General features: G+C 43.9%; 2 protein-coding genes across 2 annotated transcripts; one reads left to right on the forward strand and one right to left on the reverse strand.

Moving 5' to 3' along the window:
• Window positions 1–162: 162 nt before the first annotated feature.
• LOC119561031 (mitogen-activated protein kinase kinase kinase 15) lies at window positions 163–7,661 on the forward strand. Its single transcript, XM_037874858.1, has 10 exons — window positions 163–550; window positions 639–833; window positions 1,684–1,853; window positions 2,352–3,249; window positions 3,309–3,647; window positions 3,707–4,509; window positions 4,577–4,723; window positions 5,043–5,948; window positions 6,005–6,277; window positions 6,338–7,661. Exons 1-10 carry the CDS (start codon window positions 431–433, stop codon window positions 6,573–6,575), a joined length of 4,089 nt encoding a protein of 1,362 aa, XP_037730786.1. The 5' UTR covers window positions 163–430; the 3' UTR covers window positions 6,576–7,661.
• On the reverse strand, window positions 7,074–9,264 carry LOC119561034 (opsin Rh1). Its single transcript, XM_037874861.1, has 5 exons — window positions 9,078–9,264; window positions 8,300–8,851; window positions 7,733–7,880; window positions 7,391–7,668; window positions 7,074–7,329 (listed from the first exon to the last, which is right to left on the reverse strand). Exons 1-5 carry the CDS (start codon window positions 9,083–9,085, stop codon window positions 7,203–7,205), a joined length of 1,113 nt encoding a protein of 370 aa, XP_037730789.1. The 5' UTR covers window positions 9,086–9,264; the 3' UTR covers window positions 7,074–7,202.
• Between the last annotated feature and the right edge of the window lie 2,445 nt (window positions 9,265–11,709).

Consider the following 11,709-nt stretch of genomic DNA (forward strand, 5'->3'; position numbering starts at 1 on the left):
CATCTTTTAAAATATTTAAATTAAATTTAATTGTAATTGCTTTATTTTAGGCAGTGTAAATTTTTAAAAAAGAGTTGGAGTTGGCGCCAAACTTCCAGCAAAGTCTTCAGCTAGCCTGTTTGGTATATTTAGGGCTTCTTTTGGTATATTTCCCACAAACCGCGAACGGTCACACGCCTGCACATTTCCACAAGTTTCTTTATTTATTGATAATTATTCGTTACGCGGCAATTAACGCGATGCAGTTGCAGCTGGTGCGTGGTAATGGGCCCGTGTGCCACTGAGAAGAGCGCGTCCGCCTGGCAGAAAGTGCATCGAGTGTGCGGAGTCCGTCCAAGAACACAATAGTTAGTGCCAAGAATAGCTGCGATCGAGCCCAGTTCCCAATCCAAATCCGCATCCGAATCGGATCGAAGCAGCAGCAGCCGCAATGGATGTGGTGTGTGTAATCGATACGGCGGTGGGCGACCATCTGGAGGATCGCCTTTGCGCGCTGGAGGAGATTAAGCAGGCGGTGCAGTCGGCTGGCGCCAATTTTCAGCGGGTTCAGGTGCGCCAGATGGGTTATACAATGCTATGCATATGAGGCGAAATATATATCCCAGTGACCTCCCCCACTTGCCATCCCATCCTTGCAGTTCGAGCGCCTGGACTTCGGGGAGACGAATGTGCTGGAGACGTTCTACAACGCCGATGTGGCCGTCATCGACCTGAGCATCCTCACCCAGCAGCGGCCGCTGTCCTATCACTACGGCGTCCGGGAGAGCTTCGGCATGAAGGAGAACATCCTCATCTACAACGACGTCGAGTCCAAGCAGACACTCAGTCTCAAGGTGCGTCCCCTGATCCCCTTCTGTTTACCCCACCAGGTGTGTCTGGTCAAACATCTGCGGGCGTGATCGGGACTCCCTTTCCGATAAGATAAATGCTATGACCAGCTACGGTGAAGAAACGGCGGCCAAATCGCGACTCCTGCCCTAGTTGTTGTTGCCGATCTTTGTACAGTCAAGCTTCGATAAGTCTAACTTCAATTTCTAGAAGTTTCTATCAGGGTTTTTATTGTTTTTATTATACAAGATCTTAAAATCAAATCACAATACATATATGTATGTACAATAATCCTTTATTTAAGATCAGTACGGAATTTCAAAATAATCTTCAAATTTGGTTTTTGATTTAAATTATAATTGGTTCGAGCCATTTTTGTTATGCACATTTTGATCCTCTGGGAATCCTTTTATAACATTTTAATACTACTACTGTCGATTGGTCTTTAAACAGTTTTGAACTTATTTATATATTTTCAAACTTGAAGCTTTTTTAAAGCATCTCCTTTAAAAATCTAGACACTTAGAAAGTAAAAAAAAATTAAAATTTTTTTTATTTATGATCGAGTTTTCTCCTAAGGTTTTTTTTAGACATGTTTTATACTATGTACCGAAAATCGTTTTATTGAAGCTCTACTGTATTTCCGTGGAAACGCTTTCGTTATTTTTGTTTTGGCCGCGGCCATTAAACAACAAAAAGCGTCGGCCCCAGCAATAACAATAACAAATGCGAGCACGCCCACGCAAACACTCAAAGCGGCACGCACACACCTTCACCAGCGGCGTACACCAACGCAGTGTGGCCTGCATTCACAGTGGCGGCCAACGCATTAGGCTCACCTCTTTGCCTTTGCAGCTCTCGTGTGCCAACTACCTGTTCCTCAGCTACAAACTGAATGCGGAGAGCAATTCCTGCCACCTGACCAACCAGCCCAACAGCAACAAGGAGCCCGCCATCGAGTCACGGGTGCCCACCTTGCAGTGGCGCCTCAAGAGGAAGCTGCAGGATGTGGAGATTCAGTCGAAGTGAGTACTGGCAGTAAGTCATTCGACACCATTAAGATTAAATAGGGGAATGTATGCACATTATTTTTTACTTTCCACTGCAAGAGATTGAGCCAAAAAGTCACGATTTGAATGTAAAATGAATCCGGCCGATTTATTATATTGGTTTAAGAACAAGAAGGCATATCAAATATCAAATATTGTGATTTCTTGCTAATTAACACCAATCTGAAATTCTTCTGAATTTAAACAGAGAAATTGGGTGTCAAAATCACGGTGTACATAAAAAATTAATCAGATGCTAATTCCAAATTAATACATTGTTTTTTTATCGCCTAGAAATAAATATAACCCAATAATACCACACAATAATAACTAACTCATCCAAAAAATGTACTTTAAAGAGTCGTTTACTAAAAAGAAGCAACGCTAACTTCCCACCAGAACATGGAAAAATGTTTTGTTTTGCTTTATTTATGTACCTACAAATTAACCCAAGCTATTTTCGGTTACTTACAGAGCCCACATGCGTGAGAAATTTCTCAGCGACATGCGAACGGCGCGGGACACGTACGCCACCAATACCGCCAAGCTGCAGAGCATCTTGCATGAGATGCGAAAACGACTGGACGACCCGCATGTCCTCTCCGGCGAGGTGGTGCACAGCTTCATGTGCTCGCTGAGGGATGTGCAGGACTACGATGCCATGGTGCGGCTGGTGAACGACCTGAAGAACATACCCAACACGCGAAAGTATGTGGAGACGGGCAACATGAGTTTCCTGTACGCCTTCGCTCTGAACCGAAGGAATCGCAAGGGTGATCGGGAGAAGGCGCTGGAATCATCGCTAAAGGCGCTCGAAAAGAAGGAGAACCACTTCCCGGACATGCTTTGCTTGTGCGGTCGCATCTACAAGGACATTTTCGTGGAGTCAGACTACACGGACGCCACAAGTCTGGCGCACGCCATAAAGTGGTACCGCCAAAGTTTCGAGGTTCAGCCAAATGAGTACGCGGGCATTAATCTGGCCACCTTGCTGGTCATCGAGGGCAAGGAATTCACCAATACGGAAGAGTTGCAGCACATCGGCATGACTCTGAACAATTTGATCGGCAAGAAGGGCAGTCTATCTTCGCTGAGCGAGTACTGGGACGTGGCCACTTTCTTCGAGATCTCCGTTTTGGCCAAGGACTATGCCAAAGCGATCCAAGCTGCCGAATGCATGTTCAAGCTGAAGCCACCCAATTGGTATCTTAAGTCCACCATCGGCAATATCTCTCTTATACACCGGTTTCGCAGAAAGCCCGAGGAGCGCATGCCTTCCATAGAGGAGCAGGTGTTCCAGTTCTGGATGGACTTCTTTTTGGAGGCCACCAACACCGAGGAGGTTAAGAACAGCATTCGCTTTCCCATACTGGTTGGTATCCTTGACTTATACTTAAAACATTATATTTAACTAATATCATTAATTTTTAGATCCTTGAGCCGCAGAAGATCTATATGCCCAGTTACGTTACCATTAACATGGATGCGGATGAAAAGTCCATACAGATTGTTAACAATTGTCTGGCCCATGCAAAGAATGCCTGCAAGAAACTCCATGACTTCCTTTTCGTTGCATCGAAGATCAAATCCGTCAGCCTTTACAAGCGGGATGATCGCTGTGCCTATTTGTACGTCCATCACAACTCAGATGACTTCCAGATATACTTTCCGTCCACCGAACGCCGGCAGAAGTTCTACGATCTGATCCTGGAGATGACCGCCGACCAGGTGGTGTTTGTCAATCTCAGCAACGATGATGCTCAAATCGAGGTGGGTCCTGTAGTATTTAATTTCCCTCCCAGTAGATGACTTATTTTCCTTACTTTCAGTACGAGTATGACTACGATGAACAGAACCGCAAAATGGTGCTGGGCAAGGGCACCTACGGAACAGTGTATGCCGCCCGAGACAAGCAGACGCAGGTCCGAATCGCCATCAAGGAGGTGCCGGAAAAGAACTCTCAGGATGTGCAGCCCCTGCACGAGGAGATCAAGCTGCACTCTCAGCTGCGCCACCGTAACATCGTTCGCTATTTAGGATCGCGCTCGGAGGACGGCTTCTTCAAGATCTTTATGGAGCAGGTGCCAGGAGGCTCGCTCTCCGACCTCTTAGAGACCAAATGGGGTCCGCTCAAGGATAACGAGTCCACCATGGCCTTCTACTCCAAGCAGATTCTCGAAGGATTGAAATACCTCCACGAGCAGGACATTGTACATCGCGATATCAAGGGCGACAACGTGCTGGTTAACACATACAGCGGCGTGGTGAAAATCTCAGATTTTGGCACCTCCAAACGGCTGGCCCGGATCAATCCGATGACGGAGACCTTTACGGGCACCTTGCAGTACATGGCGCCGGAGGTCATTGACCAGGGCGTCCGCGGCTATGGTCCGGCGGCTGACATCTGGTCTTTTGGCTGCACAAATGTAGAGATGGCCACGGGCAAGCCGCCTTTCATCGAGCTGGGCTGTGCCCAGGCGGCCATGTTCAAGGTTGGCTACTACAAGAAGCATCCCAATATACCCGAGGAACTCTCCGCCAACGCCAAGAACTTTATCTTGCGTTGCTTTGCCATAAGCGTGCTGGACCGGCCTTCCGCCTCGCAACTGCTCGACGATCCCTTCTTACAAGAGTGAGTTTTTATTGTGTTTAACTTGAAACAAGCTCTGTCTTATTACACTTTTTATTTCCTCATTCAGTAAACCTCGCAAGATGCGTCCGGCTTTGCCCATCAACACTGAGTTTGGTCGGAGCATTTCGGTGCCTGCCGATCGATTTGTGCACAAAACGACACCGCCGCTGAGCTACAATACAACCTGCAATACGCCCACCACGCCGGAACTGGAGTAAGTTAATCACTGGGACCTTCAATATTAAGTTTGACCTTGCTTAATTGCTAGTACAGCTTATCTTATCTTAAGAATGCTTTTGGAAAGCATTATTTTTTGTTTTGTTTATTGGTATCTTAGATTTTAGCTATTTCGTCTACTATTATAAACCACTTGTAATTATAGTTAAGTTTACATATTGATGGTTGATTGGCGTCGTTATCAATTAAGTGCATCTTTAATGATTGGCAAAACGCACGCTCGGACTTTGCTACTGAAAAGGGCAAAAATATATAGTATTCAATACTTAATCGCGACTATCTCTTCCCCACTTCAGCATCACTCACACATCCTCGGTGGACATTGACGAGCCGCACAGCAACCAGTTTCTGCTGGAGCGACGCAATTCATCTGGATTTCTGCTCTCACCGGAGATCGAACCCTCCACACCATCCCTGCGCACAAGCATTAGTGAGACGAGCGAGACTGACGGCTTCTACCGGCTGAAGAAGGATTCTCAGCGACGGACGACGCTTTCCAAGGTGCTGGCACTTGATGAATCAAAGATCTGCGATATTTGGCTAAAGAAGGTCGACGCCGATCAACACTCGATTGCCATTCGCAAGAGCGATTTGGAGGTGCTGATTCGGGGTCTTCGGGACTACATCATGAACGAGAACGAGAAGCATTTGGAGGCGACTATCAACGAACTGAAACAAAAGCTGAACAACGACGCAGTGGCTTTGGACCATTTGCATTTGGCCCTATACTCCTTTCAGGACGCCGTGGTCTGTGTGCTGCGGTATCACTGCATCAAACCTCACTGGATGTTCGCGTTAGATAATCTCGTCAAGAGGGCTGTGCAGGCTGCGGTTACGATTTTCTCTCCCGAACTGGGCGCCAATCTGGCGGACAAGGATCTGTCTGGAAACGATGATGAGAGTGTGCACCTCAGTCTGATGCAGCAGGGATCCACCGAAAGCCAGGAAAAGCATCAGCAGATCTTGGAGAAGGTGCAGCCCACGAGCAGCACTGGAGGAGGTGTCGGATTAGCGTCCGCGGAGTCCTCAGGCGATGCCTTGGCCAGTTCGTTGGAGTGCGCCCGCATACTGAGAGACATACGTGAGAACCAGCAGAAGTTACAGCGTCAGCTGCTCGAGCAGCAGCGCCAGAGCATGAGGGCCCTGCACAACATCAGCCAGGAGCTGGCCCACATCTACATGGGCGGAAGGAAGAGATTAAGGTGGGTTAAACATTTTGTAAGTTTGATTTGTATACTAAGTTATATAAACTTCGCAGGCGCACCATCAACGGCTTTAACAAAAAGTGCCATAGAATGAGTCCCAGTGTGGGCGGAATGTCCGGTGTCCGTCCAACCCTAGCGGGCAATCCCCGGAAGCAGCTAAACAAGCATCACTTTGGTCTTCACGAGATAGACGAGCAGTTGGAGCAGTGGCTGACACAACAGGAAATAGACGAGTTCTCAAAGACGCTCATTCTGAATGAAGGTTTCACGTTTGAGGATTTCATCTATAACATGGAGAAGCTGGACCTCATGAGGCTGGGACTACGGTGCGATGGAAACTATCTCTGAACATAGATCATTACTTAACTTACTAAACTATTTTACAGTGTTGGCATCGAAGTGCGCCTGTGGAAACTCATTATACAGGAGCGAGCCTGCACCTCATCCGATTGCGTGGACAGTCCGCCGAGCACCTACCACAAACCCATTGGAGGCAGTTGCTCCTTGGCGCTGATTGACAACAACAATACGCTACCATCACCCACAACAACGACTCCCGGAACGCCAGGCATCAAAACGAAGATCAAAAAAAGCGAAAGCGAATACGATTCCTGCAGCGAGTGACTGGAGTTGGAAGCTCTTTAAGTTGTGCCTTAACAGATACTACTGATACAGATTAATTGTTAATGTTGTCCATGTGCTACTAACCGCTGTGAAGCTCAGCTCAGTGAGTTTCCAGTCCCCCTGGGTGAAATTCGAGCAGATCGACTGGTGGTTTTCCGAACTTGGAGTTTGAAAAGCATCTGTCTGTGTGTGTCGAGATTTTGCCATTGCATGTTAATTTATAATACAAATGGAATTTAAGTGCCTTTAATTTAAAAGAAAAACAACTGAAACTGAAAAATACATTGTGAAGTGCTTTGCAAGAAATTGGATTTCTTAATCAATTGGGAAAGATTACCTTTTAAGTGAAAAACAAATTTTGTAATAACTTTTCTAGTTCGTTTGCATTTATTTTTTTTGTTTAGTTTTTTGTTGTCTTTAACTGACATTGCAGAAGATTTAATAACTGAGTTTACATTGCTTTTTGTTATGTAAGAAATTTGCATAATTTTTTCATTATTGTTCTTTTTGATGTTATTCGAAAGCGTTTCGTTCTGTTGCTGCAGTTGTTCTTGCTGTTGTTGTTGTTGTTGTTGCTGTTGTAAGTAGTTAGATGTTGTTGCTGTTCTGGTTGTTGCGCCAAAGAATTTATGCCTTGGACTCGGCCTCGCTGGCGGTGGCCTGGGATTGGGCATCGCTGGACTTGCCATCGTCGACCTTGCCAAAGACGCAGCAAGGACACTTCTCCTTGAGGGCCAGGCGGTATTTGGGATGGCTATGATGAGATGCAAGACCAATTGTAAGGGACTAAAGGATATACATTTAAATATGCCCACCTGATGCCATATACAATAGGATTGTAGCAGGCGGCCGACTTGGCGAAGCAAGCTCCCCAAATGGTGTTCAGTGGTGTGAGACCCTCGAACTTGAACAGTCCCATGCAGTTGATCACAAGGTATGGAGTCCACGCCATGAACCACAGGCTGATGGTCACCAGGGCCACCTTGGCCAGCTTGCCCTCGGCGCTCTTATCGGCATCCTCAGAGGAGCGGAGGGACTTGACATTCATCTTCTTGGCCTGCTCGCGCATGGCCTTCTCGTGGGCGGACACAGCCTGGGGGAGCGGAGGATATGTAGGGATTAGTCGCTGGAACGGATTAGTCACCTCTGCCACTTACAGCAATGATGAACCAGTAAGAGTAGCAGATCAGGAACAGCGGGATGTAGTAGACGAAGATGGAGTAGAAGATCAGGTATGAACGTGGATTCCAATCGCGTTCCAAGTAGTCAATACCGCACGATGTCAGGTTACCCTCCGGCACATACCTAATAAACAGGATTGATTTATTATTTTTAAGGTTCTTAACCAAACAATTTTTTATTAAGGAACCACTTTGAAAAATATGTCTATAATATGTTGTGATTTTTAAACAACGCTATTTTGAATATTTATGTGCTTTTAAAACTTTTAAGTACTAACCCCAAAGTATTATATCCTTTTTTTAATACACAAAATGAATCATTTACGAACTCGGGTAACTTTTCAACTAAGTTTTGTATATGGAATCTTGAATTGGTATATTAAAATGAAAATATTTTTCTCTTTTTTAGATCCCTAAAAATAGCAAATAATTTCTAAACTCAATTATCTTTTCATAACTCTTAAGTTTACGAAAATTCAATTATGTAACTAAACAAATTTAAATAAATATATTCATGGAAGACCTTCCCGTTTGAGGACTCACCTGCTCCAGCCGAAGGCGGGTGCCAGGCACCAAATGCTCGACATGAACCAGATGTAGGCGATCTTGCCCAGGGCCAACGGAATGGTCATCGGCCGGCCGGCCATGCCCTTGACGATCACTTGGTAGCGATCCAGCGAGATCATGCACATGGACCAGATGGAGCTGCAGCCGAAGGCCGAGCCCAGTCCGGCGTAGATGTCGCACATCATCGGGCCGAGCACCCAGGTCTCGAAGTACAGATTGATACCCATCATGGGGGTGTTGGTGATCATGATGCCGAAGTCGGAGATGGCCAGGTTGATGACCAGCAGGTTTGCGGGCGTGCGCAACGACTTGGTGGTGGCGAATATGTAGATCACCACGCCATTTCCGCACCAGGAAATCATGCCGATCAGGATCATGTAGGCGGTCAGGATCTTGGCCCAGATGGGGTCCATCGCGGGGAACTGGTTCCAGTACGGACTGATCAGGTGGGCCATGTCGGGCGTTACCTTGTCCACCACTGATCCATTGGACAGGGGGGCAAAGTGTGGCCCCAGTGTGTTTACAAAGCTGCAACGTCGAACCGAAATATAAATTTTATATAATATAATGGGTGCCTATACAACCACTGCGGCTACGAAAAAAATATTATAAAGGTGTCTAAAAGTATGTAACAAAAAGGAAACGTCTTTCTATCTTTCGGATCCAGATATTTGTTGCATTCTTTTATAAATCAATGTGGTTTCCATCTTTTTCGTATAATCTCAGTGATCTATGGATCTCCTTGTGATCGTACCTTTCCATTGTGTATTGGTTACTGGCTGCGTTACTATATCCCGCCTATATCACACTTTCTACATAAAAAGCTGCAAATTCACTAATAATATTTCTAACACTTTTTACATAAAGGATTCCTGGTTTCTGAATATTTCACTGGGCGGACTATTCGCGGCGATTTGTCGTTGGAAACCTGCATTGCTTGCATTTCGGGCCCTGGCTTTTATAGTTTTTCCATAGAACCTCTGCCTTTCAAATTCAATTAGCCCAAACTAAAAATATGGGTATAATGTCAAGAGGAAGGTGTCGACAGCTTATAATCATAATAGCCATAACAAAGGCAAATGCACATCGCAATGGGCCAATGTCAATAGTTAAAGGGAATTTCAAAGGTTTCTGCGAGGGGTTCTGGCCGAGCTTTAGCTTTGGGCCAAAAGGGGTGTGGAAAGTCAACGATTTAATGTGTCAATAATGTGAAAATATGAAAACTACGATGGGAAAGCAAAGCAGCAGAAGAATGGCCAAGGTCGTTCACCACCAGCGGCACCAGTGCGTATGCGCAATCAAGTATACGCAGCGTGAGCGTACGCATTTTTGGGATTTATGGAGGAACCCCCGACTGTCAGGAACCATTAAATAATCTCTTCAAATGACCAAAAATGAAGAACCCCTCCCAAGAGCTAAGCTGCTTATCGATTTAGCTATGGCAATTGATCTATTCGCACCTCCACTGAATTTTCCGCACATGTGTGTTGTTTTTATGTGGGCAGTTCGGATTTTATTTTGTCAATCCAACTTTGGCATAAAAGCCTTTTGTTCGCCTTTGTTCGATCGCTCAACACGTTCGCCTGAATTGGGTCAAGTTTTAGGCTAATCCAGCTGGCTGGGATGTCACGCTTAGTGCCCCACCCTAATATGGATCTAAACCGAAATAACTGTCACTCGGTGTGACAGTCGACACATGTTGGTTCTGGCAGATCTTTCGGTTTAAATCAATTACACACCGCAAAACAATACAAAAACAAAAAAGATGGTAATAAATATTTACAATGAAGTTAGCAAGCGAAAAAAACTAACACAAATACCAAAGCGCAAAACCGGAAGCTGTTCTCAGATCGGCATTATCGTTAAGATCATTATCGGCGTCATCGCTAGCCGCACTTGCGGTTCCCATATTTACGTACATACATATTTACCCATGAATGTATCTGCATATATAAAATAGTATACGAAATGCCGCAGTATAAACTAAAACATGATTCGCATTTCAATTTATTCAGCATTTTCGGGTTTCTTTAAACAAACAAAAGTCATCCGCCCACCTGCTAAATGGCCTAAACATAAAAAGCCAAGAAACACAAAATGGGTACAGCAACAATAAAGACATAAAGACAGCAGACAGCTAACTGCAACAAACATTGCGATGCGAAGAGGAAGAAGGCAGCCGAGGGCCAAGAAGAAGACAATCATTTAGCATTAGCAAATAAGCGAGATAAATGCTTCGATCCGTAGACGTTTTTGTTGTTGTTTTCCTGCTCAATGAGGCAGACAAATTTGAAACTGGAGAAGAACGCCCCGGTTGAGATGGAACTTTGAATGCTCTTTAAGGTTCGAGCGATTATCTATCATAACCAGTAATAAAAAAATTTAATAGATATCCATTATCTTTTTCAATAATCAGGAAACTTAATAGTCTACAAGTCCTTTCGCCTGAAAGTATGCTGCAAATTTGTTGAAAGACAAGTACCGTTGACGATGCATGCCTAAAATAAGTTAAATTACAAACAGTAATCTTTACATTACTAGAATAAACACTAAATTAAAGGAAAAAATTTCGGTATCAATATGATATTCACTGGTAAATTTATTGAAAGATGTATATTTTTAGATTTCGCTGTCTTTAAAAATATTCTGAAATCGATAAAGAGTGAAGAAAGCAAAGACGTTGCTAAGACTTTTTAATTTTTAAAGACTGTGCTTTCGAAATAAAATATGACTTATGTTTAAGTTTACGTTTATCAGAAAGGTAATCATTCCTTATCAATTTTTTTATCCGAATATATCCTTTAAAGCCTTTAAAAACTATGGGCATTTTCCGAGTTCTAATGGAAAAAATGAAATTCCTGCGCAAATTATATTACTAATTTGTATGCATTTGTCATGGGCATAGTAATAACGTGACTATTCGAAACTCCCAAGTATATATTTTTTAGAGCCCTTAAAACTATCAAATTTATGAGGACAATTTTAAATTCCTATGCAAATCTATATCCTTTAATTTGAAAGTTTTATGCAGCTTATATCATTTATTACTGGCGGAGTATCAACGTGACTTTCGAACCTGCCAAGCGAACAGTGAACCAAATTGTTTTATAAGTATGTGTACAGAACCCTAAAAACAATCCAAACTATGATAAAAAAGAAAATGTTAAATTTCAATGCAAATCTATATCCTTAAATTGGAAAGTTTATGCAGTTAATATCATTTATCATTGGCGTAGTATCAACGTGACTTTCAAAGCTCCCAAATGGTGTTATAAGTATGTATTTTTTAAATCCATATCCTTAAATTCTAAAGTTCTAAACAGTTAATAACATTTATCATTGGCGTAGTATCAACGTGACTTTCGAACCTCCCAAATGGTGTTAAA

The sequence above is a fragment of the Drosophila subpulchrella genome, unplaced genomic scaffold (genome assembly GCF_014743375.2).
Source record: "Drosophila subpulchrella strain 33 F10 #4 breed RU33 unplaced genomic scaffold, RU_Dsub_v1.1 Primary Assembly Seq354, whole genome shotgun sequence".
In the NCBI taxonomy this organism is placed as follows: Eukaryota; Metazoa; Arthropoda; class Insecta; order Diptera; family Drosophilidae; genus Drosophila; species Drosophila subpulchrella.

Coding starts and splice junctions, on each gene's coding strand:
- LOC119561031 (XM_037874858.1), top strand. CDS start 431: ATGGATGTGGTGTGTGTAATCGATACGGCGGTGGGCGACCATCTGGAG. Junction 1,854..2,351: donor GATGTGGAGATTCAGTCGAA/GTGAGTACTGGC, acceptor GGTTACTTACAG/AGCCCACATGCGTGAGAAAT. Junction 4,724..5,042: donor CCCACCACGCCGGAACTGGA/GTAAGTTAATCA, acceptor TCCCCACTTCAG/CATCACTCACACATCCTCGG.
- LOC119561034 (XM_037874861.1), bottom strand. Junction 7,669..7,732: donor CTTACTGGTTCATCATTGCT/GTAAGTGGCAGA, acceptor CCGCTCCCCCAG/GCTGTGTCCGCCCACGAGAA. Junction 7,330..7,390: donor CCTATTGTATATGGCATCAG/GTGGGCATATTT, acceptor ATCTCATCATAG/CCATCCCAAATACCGCCTGG.